At 52.3% G+C, this 25175-nt stretch overlaps 1 protein-coding gene across 4 annotated transcripts; it reads left to right on the top strand.

The window, feature by feature from the left end:
• Window positions 1–16: 16 nt before the first annotated feature.
• Window positions 17–23760, top strand: RRP1B (ribosomal RNA processing 1B). Of its 4 annotated transcripts, XM_078068564.1 has the most exons (17): window positions 153–242; window positions 6715–6887; window positions 7705–7787; window positions 9334–9391; window positions 10584–10669; window positions 11038–11099; window positions 11476–11605; window positions 12459–12523; window positions 12934–13112; window positions 14703–14794; window positions 15381–15478; window positions 16445–16464; window positions 16854–16982; window positions 17433–18097; window positions 19591–19743; window positions 20098–20161; window positions 21031–23760. In XM_078068564.1, the coding sequence occupies exons 2-17, from the start codon at window positions 6863–6865 to the stop codon at window positions 21222–21224; spliced, it is 2103 nt and encodes a 700-aa protein (XP_077924690.1). In that variant the 5' UTR covers window positions 153–242; window positions 6715–6862; the 3' UTR covers window positions 21225–23760. The 4 variants fall into 4 exon arrangements, with proteins under 4 accessions (XP_035954878.2, XP_077924690.1, XP_077924728.1 ...); XM_036098985.2 differs by lacking the exon at window positions 6715–6887 and having other exon boundaries at window positions 17–242; XM_078068679.1 differs by lacking the exons at window positions 153–242; window positions 6715–6887 and adding an exon at window positions 9680–9832 and having other exon boundaries at window positions 7708–7787.
• The last annotated feature ends 1415 nt before the right edge of the window (window positions 23761–25175 follow it).

The raw sequence follows: 25175 nt of genomic DNA, 5'->3' as shown, positions 1-25175 counted from the left end.
GCCGCCGCCGCCGCCGCGAGCCGCCTTGTGCGCAGTCGCGGTCCCGGGCTGCTCGGCGGCGGCGGGAGGTTGCGGGCGGCTGGTTGCGCCCGGGGATGGTCCAGCGGGCGCGATGGCCCCCGCCATGCAGCCGGCCGAGCTCCAGTTCGCCCAGCGGCTGGCGTCCCACGAGAAGGGCATCCGGGACCGGGCGGTGAAGAAGCTGCGCCAGTACATCAGCGTGAAGACGCAGAGGGAGACAGGTGGGCGCCCGGCGGTCATCCGCGCCACATGGCGGCCCGGCCGGGGGGAGCCGGGGGGGGCCGCGGGCGCCGCTGCCTCGCGCCTGTGTGCGTCCGCGCCGCGGGAACCGCCGCCCGCCGGGTGCAGCCCACCGTGACGGTTGAGGGGCTGGCTAGTGTGCCCAAAGTCACAGGGAGTGGGGAGGCTGGGAGTGGGCCGGTGTGCCCGGCCCTCGAGTCACCACACCGGGCCCGAGCGTGTCTGCTGTGCTCTCCGTGGATTCACGCGTTGACTGGACCGACAGCTTAGGTGGCGGGAGTTACAGCAGACCAGACAGACAGAATGCCTACTTTCAAAGTTGCACTAGTAAACCGGGCCGGGGGGTGGGAAGCTGAAATAGAGTTTTGTAAGGGTAGGAAGGGAAAGGAAAATCAAGGGGAGAGGGAGCTCCTTTTCCTAGGCTGTTCTGGAAGGCCTCTGGGGTGATGATCGGGTGCGAACAGAGGCGGGAGAGGAGAGCGGAGCGTGCCCCAGAAATGGGTGGAAGACCAGTTAAGGGATGCGTTAGGACTTAAAGCTGGAAGAGTGGGCAGTGGCCAGGTACACTGGGCTTCATAGTTTGTTGCCTGACTGCAGTGGGATGCCATTGAAGGATTTCGTGTATTTGATCCGAAACGTGTTCTGTAAGCTCTGGAGGGTGTGAACTACAATATGCAGTGGGGGTTTTATGTTGTGCTTGGATAAATTTTGATTTGTTTACTGCTAATACCAATACCTTTAGAGTCTACTTGAAAGAACGATACTATCTACCCCGGTACTGACTTTCTTAGTTTGGGTTATTTTGAGGAGAAATCACAAACGACTACCCAGGAAAAAGAAAATACAGTTTTATGGGAAGTCTGCTAGAAATGAATGAAGACCAAATTCTGAACTTCAATTCTGCTGGGGATCTGCCTGAGAGATTTCACTTGCTGTCATGGTTTCAGGGATCCCAAGTCCGCTGAAGGTTCCTAACCCGAAGTCTCCAGAGCAGACCTGGCTGCTTTCAGCTCAGATAGGCCTTGTGAACAGGGCACTTCCGCCTGCGTGTCCCATGGGCACCTCAGACTCAGACGCCCAAAAGTGTTTCATTTTCCTCCCCCTAAAACCTGTTCTGCTTCACTTCTGCTACCATCCACTCAGAATATGGCTGGACACACAGCAGTGTCCTGGACTCCTCTTCCTGACCCTCTCCCCCACCCCTCATCCGTTGTCTCTTGCTTCTGCCTGTTTCATCTTCTGAGTTACTCTGCCCTCCCTGAGTCCCCTTTATCTCATCTAGACTCTGAACTTGCTTACTTCCTAACCAGTCTCCTTAACTCTGTTTGCCCCGCTCTTGAACCTCTCCTCCACAAACCAGCCCAGCACATCCTCTAAAACTGTTCTCATCACGTCACCACCTTCTTGGATTTCCAGGTCTGCAGGCAATGGTGTGTCCTCCCTTTCCCTTCCCACCTCAGTCCCTACATGACTGCTTCGTACTGGTTCTTGGTGTACAGTTTCTCTCCTCTCTGCCTTTGCGTCTCTTGTTCACTCCCAGCATTCAGTCCAACATCGCTTCCTCCAGACTGCCTTCCCTACCATCTCACACCACCCCTCCAGGATTCCAAAATAGCCAGTGTGTCTCTATCGTGGCACTTAGCTGCTGCTTCGTTATCTGTTAGTGTATCATTCTTCCCCAAACAGTGTAAGCTTCCGTCTGTCTGCCTAGCTGGAAGTGGGAGCCCATCCAGGCGTATGCAGGCCTGCATGTACGCAAGAACAGAAGGCCAGATGCAGTGCATATGGGCTGAGGCAGCCAGACAGAGCTTGCTGCTCAAACCCCTCTGATGAGCAGGCTGGCATCTGAGGGGACACGGGTGTGAGGCCAGTGGGTGTACACCAGTGCCGCCCGGGTCCTGTCTGGTCAGCATCCATCACACTGAGAGTGAGTTATTTCATATCTCTTGTTCACCACCATGTCCACATTGCATGGAGTACGCTGGGCCTCCAGAAAGGAACTGTACGATGAATGTGGTAGACAGTGACCATGGGGCATGCCGCCCCTGAGCCCCATCAACATGAAATGCCAGTTGGGGAATAACGTGACGTTTGGGTCTGACTTGTGGGTCTGATGTGTGGGTCTCATTGACAGGCTCACAATTTGTTGTGTTTTGTCGTGTGCATAGTAAAGGAAATATGAAATCTTAGTCTTACTGATACAAAGAACTGCCCATCAGCAACATAAATAGCTTTGTGATTTTTTTTTTTTTTAAGTGACCTTGGGGCGCCTGGATGGCTCAGTCAGTTAAGTGTCTGACTCTTGATCTCAACTCAGGTCTTGATCTTGGGGTTGTGAGTTCAAGCCCTGTGTTGGGCTCCACACTAGGCATGGAGCCTACTTAATAAAAAATAAGAAAATAATCTCTGCACCCAGAGTGGGTCTCAAACTCACAACCCTGAGATCTAGAGTCAGATGCTCCACCGACTGGGTCAGCCAGGTGCCGTGATAGCCTTGTGATTTTGAAAACAAATTGGAAATCTTTGTAGTGCTTAAAGCAGCTAAATAACTGTTCATGCAGAGCACTCACAGAATGATCGCTGTCCATGGTTTTAGTCGTGAGAGCTCATTTGTACTGTTCGTTCATTCATTCATGTCTTTAGCAAACACAGAGCACCTACTGTGTGCTGTTACTATTCTTGGAACTGGGAATAGAGCAGTGAACAAAAGACAGAATCCCCCCCCAAGTTTTATTGATTTTGCAACTTTAAACATTTAACATCTACAGAAATTGGGATGTATCTTAAAATCAACTTTGTGAGCATTTTATTTGCCCTCTTTCATTTGGTGGCACATAAAAGAACCATACTTCTTAGGACTGATGGGGTCTCAGATTCAGCAGTGGGGGAATGTTTCTTCATACTAATAGTTTTAGGGGTCTCTGGACCCCATAGGTAGAATAAATGAGAGCTGTGGTTGTTTTAACTGACCAGGTGTGGACTCACCCCGACCTAAAATGACTCCCGAGCTCATTTCGCGCTAAGAGTAGCAGTCAGGTTTTCTCATTTCGCAGCTTGTTGGAATTTACTCTGCCCACATCTCACTTCGTGTGCGCCTCATTTGTTGTGAAATAACTAAACCTATGTTATTGCCAGAAACTTAGTGGCATTAGGTTTAAGAAAGTTAGCTCCAAGAAGACAGATCAAAAAGCAGTTGTGGGCTGAAACTGCTTCAGTGAGTACTTTACCCTCAGAGTGAAGAGAAATTAAATGATGAGCATTTCTCTGTTTTGCTTTAAATGTTTCAAAAATGGGTATTTTAGGCCTCCGGTCATGGAATGAATAAGTCACGGGATGAAAGGTACAGAGAATATAGGCAGTGATACTGTAACAATGTCATGTGAGTGACACATGGTAGCTACGCTTGTGGTAAGCACCTGAAACTGATGTAACACTGTGTGTCAACTGTAAGCCCATTTCTTAACAAAAATGGGGGGCTCAGTCAGTGGAGCATGGGACTCAGTCTCGGGGTCATGAGTTTGAGCCCCACATTGGGGGTGGAGATAACTTAATAAATAAAAGTTTAAAAAAAAATTGGTACGTTGTTTTGACCAGCTAAATTCCTGGGTGAAAACAAATTATTTTTACACATATGTTGAAAGTACATGTATTAAAAGGGAAAAGAGCTTCAGTAGCCTGTGGGTGGAGAACATGAGATAATCATAATACTTACCAGTAGGGCTGAATAGTGCTTTACTCTTACAAAATGCTTCCAGTACATGCTTTTAATTTTGATCCTAACCATAAACTGTACATATACTGTAGGTGAGGGAACAGGCCCAAAGGCTAGCTGATGGTTTTCTAATACAGCACAGCCAATAAGTAGTGAGCTGGGGCCTAGCCATGGGTTTGTGTCCGCAACACTTTGCTACCTCACGTAGGAAGAAACAGAACATGTGTTCAAGTCCAACCCCCTTTCCTGCCCACTGTCTAGGGTCTACTGTCACCCTGTTACTTTGTTGAAATCCTTAGTTTTCCATTATATAAACCTCTCTAGCACATCCTTTGCACCTTTGCCTATTACGGGTATGGGTTAACCACAGATACTTGGTATATCAAATTATCACTTGGAGTTGGTTTGACACACTGGTGCCCTTAGAAGAACTATCTGGAGATAAATATACATTGTGCTATTTTTAAGTGAAAAAGGCCAGGATATGGAATATGTAGCACGTGTGATGCTATCTAGGTTACACACACACAGCCATGCATCTGCGTTTCTGTACTAGGTGTAAGCATTATGTCAGTGTACAGGAAGGATCTGGAAAGATGCACGTCAGGCAGATAACAGTGGTCCCTCTGGGGTTCAGGGGGTAGTAAACAAGGCACTTCTGATTGTGTAACTTTTGGTGTAATATATTAATATATTATTGTTGTTGTTGCAATAAAAATGTGTTTTTATTGGTTAAGACTTCTTTTCAGTTACAACTTGACAGATCATCCATGCCAACTAGTTTGTTTTGTTTATTCATTTGAGAGAGAGAGCATGTGTGAACGCAAGCAAGCAAGCAGGGGGAGGAGCAGAGAGGAAGGGAGAAAGAATATCAAGCAGATCCCATGACCCTGAGCCAAAACCAAGAGTCAGACACTTAACCGACTGAGCTACCCAGGTGCCCCCAAGCCAAACTAGTTTTAAGAGGAAAAACCAAAGCACAGCTTCATGGAGGAGCTCAACTGACTGCACCAGAACTGTTCCTCCGTAGCAAACTCTGCTCCCCTAGATTGCTTCCCTTCTCACGCAGGCTCCCCAGCACGGGCAGGTGCAGACTGCAGCCTCTTCAAGTCTGCTAGGAGAGAGCAAGAGCCTCTCTGGTGGGCTCATCTGTCCAGCCTTGAACCAGCCCTGTGGCCAAGGGAATTCATCCGTATTTGGCATCAGCCCAGCTTGCTGGCTCCCCTTTCTGTGGGGCGAGCCCCACCCGGACCCCTGCCTCCCTCCCCAAGCCCTGCCTGGAGGGTTAGTGCTGGAGGGAGTGATGGTCCAGCTGCCCCGCAGAGGCGGGGGCTGCCCGGCACCAGGCCTCACACGGGAACCAGTGTCATTCACTCCTGTGTGCTCTCAAGTTTGCCAGTGTTCATGGTTTTCCAGTTTCGTTATGAAGAGTTGTCTACACAGAAAGAACGAAAACAGCCCATGGTAACACTTTAGAGACCTCCTGCACTCCTTTTTTCCTTCTTTTTCTTAAGGACTCTCTCAAATATGTACAAAGTGGACTCACTGTTCCGCTTCAGCCCCTGTTACTACCTGCCTGGTTTGTCCCCTCCATCCACTTCCTCCTTCCACTAATGCGTCGTGAAGCAAATCGCAGACATCCCCCCTCCACACACCTCACTGGATCTCCAGACCATGAGGACTCTTTGTAACACAGAGGACCATTCTCACACCTTTTTAAAAAATTCCTTCATATGAAATAACTGATCTGCTGAGTTCTCCCGTCACCTTGTGAATTTTTCTGTGGCACAGAATCCAAGCCGGAGCCAGCCATGCATCCGGTCACTCTGGCTCTGGCTCCCGTCGTCTTTCCCTTGCGGTTTACTTGTTGCCGGAACCGGGCCACTTGCCCCGGGGAGTCCCCTGCATTCGGTGTTTTGCTGACTGTACCCCATGGTCTCATTTGACATATTCTGCTGTCCCCCTTGCTTCCCCGAAAACTCGTATTAACAGTCAGATTCGACATGATGTTGGTTAGTTTTGATTTTTGTAAGAATACTTAGCAGGTGGTGCTGTGCTCTTCCTGTTGATGACCGGTGTCTCTGCAAGCTAAGATGCGTCAGTGGGCGTCTGATTTAGCCATCCTGAGTTCCTTGCCCTGACCCACTAACTCATGATTGAATATAAGCACAGGTCACAGTGACAAAGTTCCTGTGATCCTGATTGCTGTTGTCTCAGCTCTGGGGGAATCTCACTCACGCCATAGTTGTGCTAGCAATAGGCAGGCCCCCCAGGTTTGGCTTATTCATAACAAGGTGGGAGGGGTGGGGAAGCTAGTTGCCACGTTGTTTGCCCAACCCCTAAAGGAAATACATTTTAATAAACCTTACTCTAGTTTCTGGTATAGTGGTTTTAAGTGAGAAACTATCACAAAGAATCAAAATGCACTGTAATAAAATTGTTGATATGAGAAAGGTGTTTGGTAACTTGGAAGTCAATATCTATGTACCTTTAAAGATACACTCTCACTGTGAATGCACTAAACTTGAGTACGTCAAGAGGGATTTGTTTGCCACTTTTTAATCATCTTTTGGTATATTGAAATTGCATTGATCCCCAATGTATATGTACTTGTTTACATTCACCTAGTTTGTTCTTCTTTGATATTCCAAAAGATTTTTCCTAATATCTCCTAGTGAAGTGTTAACACAGACCATTGGTACCATGCGCCAAGACTCAAGGATTCTGTTTGTTCTCCACAGGTTTGGAAACTCCAAGAATGTACACTTACCTGATTTTTGAGATCCCTTATGTCACTCAGCAATTATTCTATGATACCGGGGATCTACCCAGGAGCTAGAAGGCTGTATGTGACTCATGTCTTGGTCGGAGGTGATATAGGGCTTGAAAATGAGTCCAAACAAGGCTAACCAAGGTGATGTCCCTTAAAACAAGGCAAACATTGCCCAGTTAATGAAAACTGTAACCAGGAGGGAAAGAGATAGGAATATAGCCAAGTTTGACCTCTTGGCAGGAACCTTAAAAGGGTGTCTTTGCAAAAATATCCCAAAGCTAAATATCCCAAAGCTCTCCCAGTTTCCCCAGGGCCAGTTGTATGGGACTTAAGCAAATCTTGCATGTTTTGTAAGATTTACAATTTTGTTTTGTAAGAGCAATGCAAATGTTGGTATGCAGAGTGAGATGCTAGTTTTAGGCAGAGAGAAGCACACAGAGGGAGTTCATTTTATAAATGACCACCTCATTAGTTAGTTTTTTGTTGTAATGACATGTACTTCTTACACTACTCAGAGAACGAGGACACACCACCACTACCACCTGCCCCATAAATGGTAAAACTATATAACCTATACATGTTTATTTTGTACCACAGGGAAGTGTATGCTTAAAAAAGACATTTGCGGGGGCACCTGGGTGGCTCAATCATTAAGCGTCTGCCTTCAGCTCAGGTCACGATCTCAGGGTCCTGGGATCGAGCTCCTCATCGGGCTCCCTGCTCAGCGGGGAGTCTGCTTCTCCCTCCTCTTACCCCCCTACACCACACCCCCTCCGTTTGTGCTCGGTCTCTGCTCGCTCTCAAACAAATAAATAAAATCGTAAAAAAAAAAAGAGACATTTGTGGGTAAGAGAATGAAAACGTTTGTGGTATTATTGTCCCTGCTCTCATGGCAGTTCTAGACGCTAAGAAGGGAAATGCAAGGACTCTAAGATGTTTGTGCTGTTTTGTCCCCTAGGAGGTTTCAGTCAAGAAGAACTTCTAAAAATATGGAAAGGGCTCTTCTATTGCATGTGGGTGCAGGATGAACCCCTCCTACAGGTAACATACAGTTCCCTTTGTCATATGACTGGGGTTTTTTGGCCCAGATGGATAAAAGGGCTTGCTCGTTTTCTGCTGGGTCGGTCTCCTGTGCACGTAAACACATTGTGAAGTCACTGCTCAGGGTTCACTTGCCTACCTCTTGTCCATCTAGAGAGGGACACAGTGGCCAAGCAGGTTATCTTTTCAAATAATGAAGAATATGCATGAAATGGAGATTTCCTATGTCTCTGTCATAGTTTCATAGGTTGGTTCTGTGGAAGATTTTAACATACTTTAAAGATCCTGTTTCATCTGTTATTATTGGTGGTCAGTCGTGGCACGGCACTGGTCTAAGAGCCTGTGAGCACTGGGCACCGGGCCCACCTCTGCCATGCGTTGAGTGGGTGCCGGGACTGGGCAGCCACCTTGCCAGGGGTCAGGATCTTTGTAGAGCACGCAGTGGCCCTGCCCCTGACACCCCAGCCTTAAAGTCAGGTGGAGACTTGGTACAAATATGCATGTGCTTTTGGACCCGTCTGCCAAGTACACTGAGCCCCACCACCAGAACCATTTCAGAAAGTGACTCTAACTGTTGACAGAGCTTCACTGTGTGCCTAAGAGCAGACGCGCTTTTGTAGAGTGGAGGGTAAGCCTTGAGGAACGCTGCTTGAAAGCCTGCAATATGTAAAACGTCGTAGACTTGACTTGTCTGGATTTTAGTGTGCGACTTTACCACTTTCCCCAAGCCGCGTAATAGCAGGCTTTGATTTATTGCTTTGACTCCACTGAACATATTTTGAGTAGGACAGCAGGGCAAAATATTTTTAAGTTACATTCAGAAGTAACAACCAACAGCTTTAGTGGAGGAAGAAAACAGATGAACAGGAGCATCATTTTCCAGTCTGGGAGTTCATTTAAAATGGGTGAGGAAGACGTGAGCCCAGATGAAGTGCAGGTCATACCGAGGAGGACTGTTCTTATGTCACTCGTGAACAGGATTCTTTTGTGGACACTCCCCAGGGCGGTCTCTTCCTAGACCCGGACCACCAAATTCTCCCCACCAGTGAGCTTGCTGCGTTGTAGCAGGACTTGACTTCACGTGGCCCTTTTGCCCTGGACAGAGCCTGGATGGGTGCTGTTAACCTTCGCTTCCTGCCCCCCCGCCCATTGCAGCCTGCCTGCGAGCGAGCTGAGGCCAGGACTGTGTTCCCCACACACCCCTGAGGAGTGACAGTCCCGTGTCTAACTGCCAGGGATCCCCTTGCTTGCATCAGTGTGCCATAATTTGGGAGCTTAGGATAGACTCTCCATTCAGTGATAGATTTTTTGACAGCAAGTTTCCCTCCCTAGGTCATTTGAACTGAAACTAGAGATACTTTTCTAAACATGCAGCGTGATCCTTAGAGACATGTTACGTTGGCACAGCGGTCCCCTGAGATTGGGAACTGCACATTGGGTAAAACTGAAACAGTGACGTCACAGGAGGCCCAGACGCCGGCAGGTGTCGCGTCCCCGTGCCGCCGCGCAGTAACCCCGCTGTCTCTCCCTGACCCCGCCTTTGCAGGAGGAGCTAGCGGACACTATTTCCCAACTCGTCCACGTTGTTAACAACTCAGAGGCCCGTAAGTCCTGATGTTTTCATGACTTTCAAAACTTCCTCATTCATCGGCTTGGGTAACTTGCCTAGGAAACTAAGCACCATTGTTTCTCCTTCCTCGAGGGTTTCCTTTTTCCAGGGGGCTTGTTGAACAAGCACCTGGGGCCACCGGTGTGCACCTGGCGGGTGACAGACCTTCCCGGTGGAAAAGCCGTGACCCCAAAAGAGGGCCGATAAAAGAGGCATCTCGTGCAGTATCGCGTGACCTCTCCAAAAGATTTCAAAAAAAAAAAAAAATTTTTTTTTTTTTAAGAAATGAAACTCTCCAGAGTCTGCACTCTGGGTTGCTGTAACGCTCTCAGAGGCTGTGCATGCAGGGGCCAGGGCTTGCTGGAACCCCTGGTGGCCAGGCTGTCCTCCTGAAGACTGGAGCCATGTGAGGTCATCGCTGGTAATAAACCATAAAGTAAGCCCTCTTTACCAAAAAGAACAAAGGGAGAAAATGAATGCATTATTCCTGAGACATTCAGGCTTTGATTCCTGACAAAGGAAGAGAAAGCAGAATTGGTTGTTGGTTCTGCTTAGCGCTCCTCAGGGCTGAGCCTTAGTAACCGCAGTGGCTCTGTGTTTCAGCCGGGCCCCAGCCCACTCATAATGAGCAGAATTCTACACGAGTATCTTCTAGGTTTCACATACCAAGAAAGAATTATGCAAAAAGAAGTAAAAACAAACAGAAAAATTCGACAGCTATTTTTGGATGGAAAAGTGGTAGATTCATGGCTCAGAAGAGAAAAATAGAACATTTTGTTAGCGCTCAACCAGCTGACACAGAACATGAAACAAAAGGCTGAGTTTCTACATGGATCATCCAAGTGTTCATCAGAATTAATGGCTCTGGATTGATTGTTAGGTGTAGGTGGGCAGAAAGGGCCTATAGACATGGCTCAGAGAATTTTTGATTTTAATAGAAACAAGGCTTTGTGGTGGATAAAGAAAAACATAGAGCATTATAGTTGAACATCAAGATGTCATCAGCCATTTGTGGAAATGGAAAATAAATATTTAGCAAGTTTCATTATTGACCAAATTTTCTAGCTGCCGAAAAAATTCATGAAAAGTAAAAAATAATCCTAGTTTGTTTCCCTTTGTTACTTTCTTGCTTTATGGTAATACGTGAACCTGACAAGCAAGTATTCAAAGCCTTTTGTTCGCTGCAGAACACCTGTTCATTCAAACCTTTTGGCAAACGATGAATCGGGAGTGGAAGGGGATAGACCGGCTGCGCTTGGGCAAATACTGTATGGTAAGATCGGAGCGCCTTTCCCCCCCTTTTGCTTCCAAAGCCTGTGAAGGGCAGCATGTTGAGCTTCTTCAGAACAGTGGGAAGGCTTCTTTGTGAAGCAGAGCAAGCTCCAGGCTTAGTGTGGCGAGAGGTGATGTGATCAGGGGACAGCATTTGCATGTGTGCTCAAAGGCTCTGTTTTCTCTTTCAGCTGTTGGTGAGTTTGGGGATCCTTAGTTAACATTTTCTGATGAAAGTTCACTGTGATGACAGTGACTGTATTTTCACTTTATAGATGCGGGCTGTACCAGTCCCATCGGTCTCTTAATTCTGCTAACTGATGGACATTTCTTACTTTCCCTTTTGTAACAAAAGTTTTCTCTCTCTAGCTGATCCGTCTGGTCCTGAGGCAGTCCTTTGAAGTTCTGAAGAGACATGGCTGGGAAGAAAGGTTGGTAAAGTATTAGGACAAGCATTTAGCGGCTTTAAAAGTTTTAAAGCAATAGTGTGTTTTTCAAGCATTTGAATTAGTGAGCTGGGATGAGTTGCCTGATCTCTGCCTTCCACTCTGCTGATTTCCTGTGAGAAGCAGAACCTCCTTATGCGTCAAGAACTCGAAGCTGGGTCGAGGCTCCTGAAGGACTTGAGCCCACGTGCAGAGTTTTATACCCATCCCGGGGATTGCTTTTCTCCTTGTGAACCGCGCTCAGCCTTGCGCTGTTTGTTATGCGGCGTAGCACGAGAACGAACGTGACTATTTTCTTTCGGGGAAGAGAGAAGCGTTGGCATGCTGTAGTTAACAGAAACGTGTGTGTTGTTTTCTTCAGCCGAATCAAGCTCTTCCTCGATGTCTTGATGAAAGAAATCCTGCATCCTGAGAGCCAGTCTCCGAATGGAGTCAAGTTCCACTTCATAGATATTTATCTGGATGAACTGTCCAAAGTGGGAGGGAAAGAGGTAAGAAGCAGTGAGACACCGGGCCGGCGTTGTCGTGAGACCGCAGCTGACCGGACCAGGACTCTGGCTGTCCTCGTGGTCCCCGGGCTGTGGAGGAAACGCTGTGCTCAGCAACAGGATCAGCATAATGGGCTCCAGCTGTCTTTTGACAAATCCTTCCCCATCTGGGACTCTGGCCTAAGCAGCGAATGGGACCTGTGAACAAAGATTGTGCGCTAAGGGTGTTCTTGGAAGTCTTACTTACAAACAGTTGATAGCAACTAACGTAGTCCAATAATAACACAGGGACGTGGTCACGGTGTTGATTTTTTAAAAAGCAGTAGGGAAGAAAAGCAGCAGATAAAGCTGTGCTCATGGATGCCTTTCTCAAGTGTGTCTTTACCCATGAGTACACAGTGCGGAAAAGGAGACATGTTAGCTTGCATGTGATTATCTTAATTTGGGGCTATAGGCAGTTTTTGCTTTTTTATTTTTACACTTCTTTTTTTACAAGTGTTCTGCAACGAACACTTTTTTTTTAATTGAAAGGAAGTAGAAATACTACATCTTTAAAAATTGGTTCATCTTACAGTTTCTGACAACATGTGTGTAGAACCTGTCTGCAGAGCAGGAAACGCAGAACAGCACGGGTTGGTGGGCTGGTTTTCTCTGGTCATTGCACTTTGATGCCCAGGTGGCCCGAAGATGGCCATGACCTTTAGCCTGGCTCCGAGCACCTGGGCGGTTCACACACAGTGCGTTTTGGGTATTGAACTGAAGTGTTTTCCTGATCTAACCTGTGTGAAAAATGCGAGTGGCTCCTTTTTCTAGGACATATCAGAAAAATCATTTCTATTCTGTTTCTAAATTTCAGCTTTTGGCAGATCAGAATCTCAAGTTTATTGATCCATTCTGCAAAATTGCTGCCAAGACTAAGGAGTGAGTCCCATGTTTGTTTTTGCTGCTTCATTTGGTACTTAATTGTGGCTAATGGTGGGGAAATTGTTGGGAGGCTCAAGGCAAGATACCTGTGATGGTTTGTCCAAAGCCCAGAACAGCTGAGCTCTGAATTTCCGTTAGCAAGATGTGTGACGCTTTGAGTCACACCTGGGCTCCGCTGGCTTGACCCCAGACATTCCAGGAGTCACACGCTCCACAGCCACAGTTCCGGCTACCTTCATCACGTGGCTGTCTGCTGGCCTGCACCGCTGTGGCTGGCTGGCGGGCGATGGGTCACGGCAGGCGCTCGGGAGGCTGGAGGGGGCCGCGCGTGATGCACCCCACCACACCCGCTAAGTGAGCGGCCGTCTGTTGTCATCACCTTCTCTCTGCTGCGCTTCCACCCTCAGCCAGACGTTGGTGCAGACGATAGCGAGGGGTGTTCTTGAAGTCATCGTAGACCAGTCTCCTTTCGGACCCGAAGAGACCCTCGAACAGAAAACTCAAGGGGGTGAGAGCGAGTTCTCCGAAGAAGAGATGCCTGAAAACAAGACGGCGTGGAGAAAACCAGTCCGTAAAAAGAAGCCGGGTGAGACGGTTCCCTTGAACGGTCTGTTTAGATAAAGTTCTCGTCAACTGAACACCTTTTAATGCATTTGTTGGAGTCTCACTGATGCAACCTAAGAGTTCGTCGAAGGAGGCCCCACTGTGGGCCCCCCCTGGGAAGGGAGGCCGAGATGCACTGACATGCGGCCCCGTGCCCAGGAGCCCCCTCACGCCTGCCGCACCCACACCGCCTCCCAGCGTCACACGAATCCCCCCAGGGTTTCATGTTGTCATTGCTCTTGCTTTGGCTTCTGTTTGTTTCTATCGTTTCGGGGTTTTTGATGTTTAAACATCCTAACGGCTTGCTTCTGCAAGAGGGTCCTGGGCACTCACACTGCAAACCGCATTTGTTTCCATAGCTCTGCCTCCTCACCTCCGGGTGCCCCCGGGGCTCGTTTAACCCGGTGGCTGCCGCCGCTGAGCCAGTCCTAGTCCGCAGGGGCCGCCTGTGGAGCCCGCGTTTCAAGCTGCGGACCCCTCCGACCCTGGGGGTGCTTTAGGCATCTCAGGGCACAGCATTAGGTAAACGGTGCGGTCAGGGTATACCCGGGCGCTTGAAATGTTACATAGACATGAAAAGGCCAAGATTTCAAAAACTAACAGCCAGAGGAAATTTAAACATTTTTTTAATAACAGGACACAAGACTCTATGTACAAGGAGCCTGGTTTGGTATGTGCCCCTAAAAATCTGGAGGGATACCAGAATGTCAGTCGGTGGGCACACGTGGCAGAGTTATGGGTGACTTCTGCTTTCTTTGTACTTTTGTCTGTTGTTTTAAATTTCCTACAGTGATCGTGTATTATTTTTTAATCAGAAAAACAGTCTTTTAAAAAGAAAGGAGAACTTTAATCTTAAATTCAGCGTAGGTGACGGGATTAACCAGCTGACCTTGAGCAGGTGTCGTGTGGTCGTGGGGGCTGTCCCCTGCTCCTCCCGCGCGCCATGTTTGTGTGTGAACTGTTCACCCTCTCCTGGCTCCGTGTGTCCCGCGTGTTGCCCAGGACCCGCGCAGGGCCCTGCTCCGTCTCCTCCAGGCTGTGCCCGGAGGCCCCGCCACTAACAAGCTGCTAGGGTTTGACCAGTTGTGAGTTTTCTTAGTGTTTTTATCTGCTGCTTCGTGGGCGTTGGTGCTCTTTGAATTCTTTTTTAAACGTTAAGAGTTGTATTAGTATTAATTTGCGTCTGATGCGGCATCCCCATGAGAAGTTAGTGTGTTACCTGTATAGGTTTTTACCACAGCCTCAAATTTGCCTGAAGCGGGGGGCAGACTCCTGAGTGCGCTGTGTTCCCGCTTGCCGGGACTCCAGCCTAGGGGCTTCTGTGCCCCGCCGCCAGGGTCAACAGGGAGACGGCGCGCGCCGGAGGGCACCGAGGGCAGCAGAGGTTTGGTCTGTGACGTCACTCAAAGGCCAAGTGTGTGATTTCTCCGGGACTTCCTTGAACAAGACTTCTGTGGGAGATGACGAGTGTGTGTGCAGGGTTTTCTCTGTGAAGAGACACAGAGCATGGTTCCTCTGCAAGGGGTCATTGCTGTGTCTTTGAAGAGCTCTGTCTCTGGGTGTGTTTTGATAGCGCTGGGCAAGCACCACTCCAGAAAGGACGGGGTCCACGACGACGGGGAGAGAGGCGGTGGGCGCCTGGAGGACGCTGGGCCCCTGCTCCAGGTTGGTAGAACGTAGACTGCCTGTGCAGTGGCCTGGCTAAGTGGGAATTAGGGTCAGAGCTCATTATCCCCAAGGCCCGCGGATACAGTCGTCCTTAATCCCTTCGCTCGCTGATGTCACCCTCACGATGAGCTTACTGCAGACAGATTTAAACGGGACAGAATCCTGAAAGATGTCAGTCTTCACTCTGTCTTGACCCGTAGGTTCCATTCCCTACAACAAAGGCTGCTCCATGCTTTTGCAATAAAGGTTACTGTGTTACCGAGCGCAAGTTGGACATCTATGTTAAATTTACAAGGAAGCACACCCAGACAAGTTTTATGTGGTGTGTTTTACCACAATTTTTTTTTTAAGAAAGAATAAATAGAACAGATGAAGAATAGCGTCCCCCAAGAATAAGTAGAAGAGATTTTTCAAAGATAGCACTTAACCTTTTGGTCACTGAGTATTAGCACTCAGCTGTTTACCGTCCTGCTGAGCGCACCCGGGGCCCCACGCTGCTAGCTTCTGTGAGCAGTGGAAGTGCCTTTCTAAGGCAGAGTGTGGTTTGCCTGCAGGCTTATGTTTTGTTGCTTTTCTCGCACAGTTCGACTACAAGGCTGTTGCTGACCGACTCCTGGAAATCACCAACAAGAAGAACATCCCTCCCTTCAACAGGAAGCGTCTCTCCAAACTCATCAAAAAGTAAGTGACTGGGGGGCGCAGTCTGCGGACTCTCACCCACGTTTGCGCATGCTCACCTCTGCCCTGCCTTCGTCACGTCTAGCCGTAGCATGCAGCATGCTCACGTCAGCGGAAGGGTTTCGGGGAAGAGCCACTCCCCTGCCCGCACATGTCCGCTTCACGTGCCCCTGCACTCGAGTCCTGTAGCCACCTCCTCATGGTGTGAAGGGAAGTCGGTTGGTAATGGCCGGTGTTAGCAGAGCCCGAAATTGCGGTGTAAGTGTGCCGCTTACGTCTGGTCGGGGTCCTTCACCTCCCATCACGGTGATGCCCGAGTGTGGGCATACCGGTAATTCAGCACGGAACAGCACCGTGGCTTCTCGTGGGTGGCGACAGGGAACAGCCGAGGTGGACTGCCGCTGTGTGAGCAGGCGCTCTCCTGAGCCCTGGACACGAATGAGTTCACATTAAGAAAAGCCCTGTAGGTCGGCTTCTGTAATTTCCCCGCCTCACAGATAGCTCAGCCGGGGCACGGGGCTTGCCCGACGTCCCAGCTGACAGGTGGCGGAGCTGGACTCAGACCCACTGTCCGCGCCCCCAGAGCTCTGCTCCCTGCCCAGCACACGGCTCCCGCACTTCCTTTTTGTTCTAACACCAGCACTGCGTGGAGCATTCTCTCTACCGGATGAGCAGAGAGGACAGTGGGGCATAAGCAGAGATGGAAGCTGCTTCAGTCTTGAGAAAGAATTTTTAGTTTCTTCTGTTCTGTGTGAATGAACCAAGATAGAGTCTCTAGATCGCTGTGTCCTTGGGGGCAATTTGTCCTTCACTTCAGGCCTTTGCATCACAGCACCTTTAGCCTCCCCTTCTAGAAGGAAAAGAAAGTGAACTAACGCCCAAATAGCACAGCTTAAACATTGTGTGTGTGTGTGTTTACAGAAGACAGAAGGAAGGGCTTTCTTCAGGGACTTTTGTTCTTTGTTTCAGGTTTCAGGATCTCTCCGAAGGTGAGGAGGTCCGAGGATTACAGCGGGTGATGTTACATGGATGTGGCCCCACTGAAGCACTTAGAGCAAATACTGAAAAACAGCAAAAAGAGAGTTGATCTCTCAGGCTCCCTCTCCTTTGCTGCCATGGTCACTTGTGCCCCTGGGGAAAAGCTATTGTCCGTGGTGGTGACACGTGAGCGGGGGCGGGCGCGGCTGAGCCCCAGGGGCTGCGCCATCAGGGTGCCCCCCACGGATGCAGTTCCCACACCCGCAGCAGGTCTGGGCTGGGGAGGTCAGGAGAGCAGGCATGAGGACGCAGAAGTCAGGGTGGAGAATCTTCCTGCGTGAGGTGGGGACAGAGTCGTGGTCTCAGGAAGCTGACGAGACGGGGCTCTGCTGTCCGGCAGGCGGTGTATCTCCACTCAGTTTTGCCGAGGCTGTTTCTGCTGATGAAGATGACCGAACCCTCAACCAAAGAAGGCATAAGAAAAAGGGAAATAAACTTGTAGAGGAAAAGGAGCTGGAGAAAGAGAAAGGTGAGCCACGAAGCTCAACGTGGCGAGGGAGGAGGAGGAGGAGGAGGGCGCAGACAGCCCTCGGGGAGCGGGGAGGCTGGGCCCAGGGCTTCCTGGGTCAGGGCAGAGCCGCAGCTTAAGCTCGTGCTGGCTGAAGAGGAAAGATCTGAGTGTGTGTGATTTTCCCGGCCTCCCCGAACGGAAAGCCCGTGGTTCCTCCTGGGGGCGCCTCCAGGGGCAGCAGGCAAGGGTGTCGAGAACCCTAGACACACGCATGCTCGGAGCCAGTGCTCGTGCCCGCCCTGGACCTGTGGTTCTCATGGGCCTGAACGTGACTGCGGTTCCGTCTCTGGGAACCGGCACCCGGAGGGTCTGGCCCCAGCTGGGCCAGGGCAAGCATGGCGCCCGACGACCAAGCCCGCGGCCACCCCAATCCCAAACACTTGTTCACAGGCTTGGGTGTCTTTCTAGGAAACAGGTTCTTTCTTGCTGAGGAAGAGGGGAGCGCAGCCAGCGTTCAGAAGAGAAAAAGGAAGAAGAAGAAGAAGAACCACCTCCAGCCTGAACATTTGGGGTCGGGGACGGAAGCCATGCCCCCAGAACAGAACGGGGGTGGCGAGCCAGGGGCCGGCACGGGCCGAGCCCCGAAGACAGCGGCGGCGGAGCCAGGGACAGCGGCCGCCCCTGGCCCCCAGGAGCAGAGTGGTGCGGAGCCCGCCGCAGCGCTCAGCAGGAGGAAACGGCCCCGGAAGAGGAGCCCCGGGGTGCAGGGCGGGAGCGAGGAGTCTGCGTCACCACCACCTCTGGAGGACACGGCCCCCGGTGGCCCCAGCAGCGCCCATGCTCAGGACCCGGCTCCGCGAGCTGCCCCGGCCAGCAGGGCCCCGGTCCCGAAGAGGAAGCGGAAGCTCGGAGCCCTCCCGGTCAACGGCAGCGGCACCCCCGTGCTGGCCTGGCCCCCGTCCCCGGGCGGGAGGCTGAAGAAGAAGAAGGGGGAGCCCGGCAGCCTCGAGCTGTACGGCCCGTCCAGCCAGAAAGCTGCCATCTTGAAAAAGAGGAAGAGGATGAAGGAGATGTCTAAGGCAGCAGCGTGCGGCGGCGTGTCGGAGTCCGAGGCCATGCTCATCCAGGCTCTGGTAAGGCAGCCGGCCCCGATTTACGGGGCAGGGGTGAGGGGACAGGCCAGAGCTCCGGACCGAGGAGCAGGCCTGGTTTGTGACAGCCTCGACCAACGAGGAAATACGGGCGCCTCTTGCTGGCAGCCGAGACCGTCGCCCTGGACCCCCCGCCCGACAGGCTGCTCCCTCGGAGGCTGCAGAAGGGCCAGCGCCAAGCCGGAAGGAGTGTCCCCCTGGCCGACCGCACTGCTGCCGTGCCACTTCCACGGGCGGTCGGGCGTCTCCGTCAGACCCTGTTCCCTGTTCCTTCATCAAGTCCCAGCCAACCTTTGGCCCTTTTCGGGCTAGTTCTCTTATCTTTCTTGCTTATTTTTTTAACGGAAAGTCTGTCTGTGCTTACACGTCTAGAGCCGGTGTAAACGAGGGGCCGGGCTCTGGATCTGCTTTCCACGTCCCCCTGTGGCCCGCGGCGCGTCTGTCCCACCTTGTCGTGAGGCAGGAGCAGTTACACAGCCGACCACGGGGCTGCCGGTATTTACTCCCGGCCCTTCCCGAACAGGCTTGCTGGCCGCGTCCAGCACACGCATGGGCAGGCAGTGGTGTGTGGCGCTCGGGGCCGAGGCCCTGGGTAACGGGCACCCGTGTGTGCTTGGCTAAGTGCTGATCCCAGGCTGATGGTGTCTCTGACGGGTTAGGTGAGTCCGTTTGTGGTCAGCAAAAGTCTCAGCTGGGGAAACACACGGAACTCTCCACTGGGCTCCGGGGAGCCTGTTCTCGCCTTAGAATATCAGGGAAATCTCCGAGTCTCATTTCTCAGGTCCCGGCAGTCTTCCCTGGCATTGGAACTATTGCTAAATGAGCCACAGGGTCAAGGAAGGTTTTCCTCTCAGAACGGGTCCCGTGTCCCTGCCGTGGGGTGGAGGCGCTCGAGAGAGGCCCCCGGGTCTGCCCCTCACTTGCGGCACCGTGGGGTCTGCTAAGGGAAGGCAGCAGTTTCCAAGCTAGGAATGCCAAGACCTGGCGGAAACCAGCAACGTGACGTCAGCCACGTTGGGCTGCAGACCCCCAGGGACCTCAGGCTAGAGCAGGGCCCTCGCCAGGGGTGGTCATGACACACCCAGGGAGGGTGATCTGCCTGTAACCGACCTGCAGGTCCTAACTGGGGCCTCGGGCTTGCTCTTCCGTACCAGGCTTTTCAGTGGACGGTGAGGTCTTTGATCAGAAATGAGAAAATGAGTTACTCTGTAACAGGTGGTCTTTGAGAGGCAGTAGTCTTTCCGAACAGGGGAGCTAAGGTGGAAGATAAAGATGGGTTCTTGTGGCTGAACAGCTAGGAAACCTTTGGTCGTGTGTGCCTGGAGTCCGCACCTGCCGAGTCCAAGAGCTGTGTGTCGTCCGGTGCAGGAAGCGCTGGGTGTGGGGTGTCCGAGCTGGAGACGCTGCATCCTGTGGCCCCACGTTCCCTCCTTGCGCGCGGGCGTGACCTCTCCTCTCGCCCCTCCCTCACGCAGGGAGGCGGGGGCGCTTTCAGCCCCTTGAAGAAGCAGCAGCTGAGGGCAGAGAATGACTTTGTGAGGTTCGACACCCCCTTCTTACCAAAGCCGCTGTTCTTCAGAAAAGCCAAGGGCAGCGCCACTGCGGCCTCCGCGCCCCGTGCCGTGCAGGTACGCGAGCTCAGCCCCATCCGACTGCCCCCAACCTCCCCGTGGCCACACAGCCCATTCCTGCCTGAGAGCCACGCACCCGGGCACTGTGCGCTGGGCCTCGGGCCCCACTGCCGCCCTCCTGAGCCTGGGTCTGCCATGCTGGGGGTCCCCAGGCTGGGGGTGGAGCTGGGGGTCCCCAGGCCGGGGGTGGAGCTGGGGGTCTGGCCTCCGCCTGGTAGCGTGGACTTGTCTGTCAGTGGTCTGGGATGGCCTGAGGGAGGGCCCTTCCTGACGGAGGGTTTCCCGGGGACAGCGCAGTCCGAACGCCTCCACCACTGCTGTCTCCCTCCTTTTGTCATTCTCCCTTCGCAGCGAGACAAGACGCCATCCAGTTCCAAGAAAGTCACCTTCGGGCTGAACAGAAACATGACTGCAGGTGAGTGTGGGGGACACAGGCCCTGACCCGTTCCCGAGTCAGAAGTGCAGCCCCCGAATGGTTAGTGGGGTGGCCAGGGTTGGGTGCGGAGGGGTTTTCTCAGGGCCTCTGGAAGGAGTCTGCCCGGCAGAAGATGCGTTGAAAAGCCATCTCCTCAAGCCTGCCGACGCAGAACACTTGGGGCCCTCCTGGCCTGGGGATGACTGACAGTCCCCCAGCCGTGGCTGCCTCTGCTGACGTGCCCAGAGGGAGGCAGGAAGAGGGATGTTCTTGTCTGGTTGCTTTTAGTATTGGTGCTGTTTGCTTGTTCTGTTTTATAAACGGAAACCAAACTCTCTAAAAGCATGCAGTGCATTTAAGACCTGACTGTTCGTAGGGCTCACAAGTAAATATGTGTGTGTGCACATGCGTGTGTATCAGGAGGGGAGGGACCATCCAGGGGGGCCTGAGGTAGGTGCTCCTGGGCTTTGGAGGCCTTGTTTCGGGAGCTGGAGACAGTGAGAGGAGCAGATCAGCTGGAAGGAAAGGCTCTTCCCATGGCCACTGGAGCCTCAGGTTCATCCGTGTTCCCTGAGCGCCCATGACCCCCTGAGGCCCTCCTTTCAGAACCTGACGCACCTGGCGCCCCCTCCCATGCCGTCCGCGGACATTGGTTCATTTGTTCCTGTGAAGCAGGATGCTCACTCCATTTCCTCCGAAAGCTCTGGGCCCGCTCTCTGCAGGGCCTCGTGACAGGCACTGCCCTGCTGGGGTGCACAGCCCGGCTCCCGTGGGGGCTGCCGGCAGTGTGAACTGGACGCTGCTTGGCTGGGTGGGCAGGTCGGAAGTGCTACTCCGTTAACGTGTGGCCTTGCTTTCATCCGGGGCAGAATTCAAGAAGACAGACAAGAGCATCCTGGTCAGTCCCACCGGCCCCTCCCGAGTGGCCTTCAACCCTGAGCAGAGGCCCCTCCATGGAGTGCTAAAGACCCCCACGAGCTCACCCACCAGCACCCCCCTGGGGACCAAGACGCTGCTGACCGCCACGCCAAAGAGAAGGCCGACGGCTATGGACTTTTTCTAGGGTAGTAGCAGGGTCCTTTTAAAGACTGTGTTTGTACAGATAGTCTATAAATTATAACTTTAAAAAGGTGGGGCCTTTTTTATTGTTTTATAAATCCCCGTAAATTGTATAAACAAGGTTCTGAGCGGGAGCTGCTGCTTCTCCATCCCTTCTGCGGGGGCTGTGGGCGTCTGGCTGAAGGTTTTGCTACAAATGCCGTTGGTGCGTGAGGTCTCCGGGGCCTCGTGTTTGCGGGTGACTTCCGTGACCCCCACCAGGGTGGGAGCCAAGCACAGTGACCGTCCGTCACGTGGCACCGGTCTGTCGGCGCCGCGGGAGCCTGGAGGCGGGGGCCTCGCCCGCGGACGGCAGAGCTCGGGCACTCAGCACTGCGCCTGCTGTGCGGGGCTGGCTGCCGGTGGCTTTCGGTCTCCACCAAGCACGCGGGGTCTTCCTCCCCCGTTCCCCGGGTGTTTGTGCCGGGGAGACGCGCGTAACCGGTTCAGCACTACGGTGGTAGCTTCTTCCAGGACCTGCAGGAGGGGCGGGGGAAGAAGAGCCTCCACGCTCGGGTCGCCTCTTCCTCCGCTGGGCCTTGTTTCCTTCCCTGTGTTCCTACCTCTCAGGCCAGCCCAAAGTGTCTTGACCGGTGAGCGCCCCTCGGCTCTCCTCCGGGACTGTGAGCGCACTCCTTCCTCGGGGTCCTGTGCTCCGGTTGCTCCTCTTACCTTCTACGTAAGCCTTTGAGCCAGCCGAAGTGACTGGTGTTCCCAAAGGCAGCTTTCCCGACTCAGACGAAAATTCATTTCTTCAGAGGTGTGGCAAGTGTCTGAAAGCCTGAGATCCTGCTGGAAGGCAGAAATCAGCAGCCTTTAAGGATTGTTTGTGCATATTTATTTGTCCGTAGCTACCTTTTATCTGAAGTATTGAAGCTTGCACTTAAGATTTTTATAGACTTCTGATTTTAGTTCATGGCAAATGTCGGTGGCAGGCACTCAGGCTTCAGCCGGAGGAGCAGGGACGGGGCTTGGGGAAGCTACGTCCATCTCTTGAGCCTGAGTGACAGACGGGAGGCAGATTCAGAAATCAGGTGGTCACCTAAGGAGAGCCGGTGGGCCCCAGCTCCTGTTTGAGTTTACGAAATAACAATCACAGACCTCAAGAAGAGGTACAAAACTCGGGGGTCTGTAGTTTGGGCACAGGGTTGCTCAGTGCTGCCCTGGCCTGCTCTCCGCTCAGGGGACCTCGGGCCTTCTGGGAGTGAAAGCTGCCTCCCCCTTCCTGCCTCCGCCCCACGCAGGCCCCCAGCATTGCCTCAGTGGGACGGGCCACCGCTTTGCATGACGAGGGAGGCCCCCTGGCTTGGCGGGGCTGTGTTGATTTGACTTTGGTTTCTGCATCACGTCGTCAGGGTGGGGCTCTGTCGGCACATGGGCCGCCGCAGGGTCAGGTGGCCGGTGCACTGCGGAGGCCCGCTGAGAGGGAAGTATGAACCTTGTCCTTTGCCTGCTCTATAATAAAGTTTTGTCCTAATTAGTCCACGAGAGAAGACATCATTCACATGGAGCTGTCAGATAGTCCTGTAACGAGAAGTCTTACGTCCAAGATGCTGTGGTGTTTGCATGGGGCTTTTGTGCTGCATTCAGTAAAAGGCTCAAAACCAAATCTGATCGTGGGAGATTAGATTGGAATATTCAAATATTTTTAACTTTTTGTTTAAAAAAAAAAAGTGTTTCATTATCCTTGGCCAGATTATTTTTCTAACAGTTTATTCTAGCTTTAAAGATGGGCCATGCAGTCCAGCGGGGTTGAGATGTTTTAGCAAAACATCTGAGGGCACAGTCGGGTGAACGCAGGGACCTCCCTTCACGCGCACACAGCGCCCGTCTGTTCCTCAGACGCCCCAGCGGAGCGTCCAGGAGATGGGCCTGCTGGTTGATGCCACACCTCCGGACTCGGGTCCAGGAGGGACCTCGGACTCCATCCCTCCTCCTCTAAATCTGTCCTCACTTAGTCCATTTCGTGGGTAAGTTTAGTAGGTTTACTATGGCTTATTTTTAATGCCTAAATTTTGGCAACAAAAGAAGGAAGAAAACTTTTTTTTAATTCTCATTACACACACAACAAGAAAGTGTTGCACAAAGAAAATGTATTTAGAGTACCAGTTTTCTATTCGATGCATGTTATTTTCCTAGGCAGAGTTGCTAAGGGGACTTGGAAGTCCAAAACTGGAAATCATTTACGTTAATGCGGTCATCTTCCTCCCGACCCCATACGTCTGGTTAGTTTTGTACAATTTGGTATCACACTTTATAAACACATAATCCTTTCTAATTCCTATTTACCTGAAAGCACAAAGGAGGGTCAGGGAAATCCGGAAGTGCTTGTTAGTGTTGGAAAGGACATGAAATGGAACCTGTCTTTTGATCTGTGTGTTTTCTCTGAATTTACCTGACTCTGCTGGCCAGAACTGCGTGTTTACGATCAGTCTGTACTCCTGTCTGCAGAGTGTCTGTCGCATCAAAGCCAAGTCCAATAAACAAAACCTGTCTCTGCACTCACATTTGTACTTGACGTGGGCTGTCTGTGTGCATGGAAGTACACCTCTGGGGAACCACGGAAAGGCAGGGCGCCGGCGGATGCTGACATCAGCCCCACGTGCCCAACAGCAAGGTTCTGCAGGCCCCCGTCCATCCTCCGCACGCCCCCTACCTGGAGCTAGCGAGGGGCTGCTGGGCGCAGCTCCTGGGGAGGTTCCCGCAGAAACACCACTGCCGGGCCTGATGCTTCTGCTGCACGGGCCTCGCCTCCGAGCGTGAGCAGAGAGGTGCCCGTGTCCCAGGTGGAGACGCCCAGCTCCGTCCCAGAGACGTGGCTGCCACTAGGGTGGTGAGGCCGCAGTCCACCGGGCAACCACCTACTCCTCTGCTGGGGGGACCAGCGACAGGCTCCGTGGGTGGGCGGGCAGGAGACAGGCACTGTGCTCTTTACCTTCATGTGCACATGTTCCCGAGCAAACTTCCTCAGCTGTGGTCTGGATCCCAGACCGGTTCCTCAGTGGGTGACTTAACCCCTAAAACAACAATGCAAATACCAGTAAGACCTGTCCCCACCGTTCGTCGTCCTGACCTGACCCCAAGTCTCAACACCACATCCACGTCCCTTCATCCACTCCTCCGACAGCAGCCAGTTGGGTTTCGGGCTCCCGCTGTTCTAAAATGTAGCTCAGGTGTCAGCTGGGGCCTGCGTTCTACACCTTGGTGTGAACGCAAACTCCCAGAAGGGGCTCCAAGGCCACCCAGGCCTGATTGTCTGCCTCTGCCCGGTACTTGTTCTCCCTTCACCCCAAATGGGGGGCACAGGGCCTTCCGCCCACCCCCACCCTGTCCTAAGATGCTGCAGGCATCAGGGAGCAAACCTGTTGCCCGGGGCTTGGGGTCAGGAGTCCCATCATTCATCCACCACAGACTTAAAACTGCACACATCAGGGCTTTTGGTTTTCGGTTTTTTAAGATTTTATTTATTTCAGAGAAGGGGAGAGAGTAAGCATGAGTCGGGGGAGGGGGAGAGGAAGAAGCAGACTCCCCGCTGAGCAGGGAGCCCACTGCGGGACTTGATCCCAGGACCCTGGGATCATGACCTGAGCTGAAGGCAGATGCTTAACTGACTGAGGCACCCAGGCTCCCTTGCGCACATCAGTTTTCGGAGTGGTCCGTCACAGGCTTTCTCCCCGTTTCCATGCCCGGACTCCGCTCCCCGGGGTTAGCCACTCTTCCACACTCCGTGATGGGCTCAGCTCTGTCCCGTGTTTCCACTCGAGCTCACGTGTGTGCAGCAGAAAACTGTTGCCGTGGCAGGAGCCACCCTCCCTAGCAGGCAGGTTGCAAAGCAGCTGTCCCCCTCCATATCATGACAGGACACACCGTCGGTTCCGCACCACCCCTCCATCAGCCGTGCTTGCTGAGCACCCGC

This window comes from Halichoerus grypus, chromosome 1, assembly GCF_964656455.1.
Source record: "Halichoerus grypus chromosome 1, mHalGry1.hap1.1, whole genome shotgun sequence".
NCBI classification, from domain to species: domain Eukaryota; kingdom Metazoa; phylum Chordata; class Mammalia; order Carnivora; family Phocidae; genus Halichoerus; species Halichoerus grypus.
This window is presented reverse-complemented; position numbering and strand designations above follow the sequence as displayed.

What these genes read in the sequence shown, in the direction of transcription:
- RRP1B (XM_036098985.2), top strand. Translation starts at nt 113, where the DNA reads ATGGCCCCCGCCATGCAGCCGGCCGAGCTCCAGTTCGCCCAGCGGCTG. An exon ending in CCATGCTCATCCAGGCTCTG is followed by an intron (nt 18,098 to 19,590) that starts GTAAGGCAGCCG and finishes TCCCTCACGCAG; the next exon opens with GGAGGCGGGGGCGCTTTCAG. An exon ending in GAACAGAAACATGACTGCAG is followed by an intron (nt 20,162 to 21,030) that starts GTGAGTGTGGGG and finishes CATCCGGGGCAG; the next exon opens with AATTCAAGAAGACAGACAAG.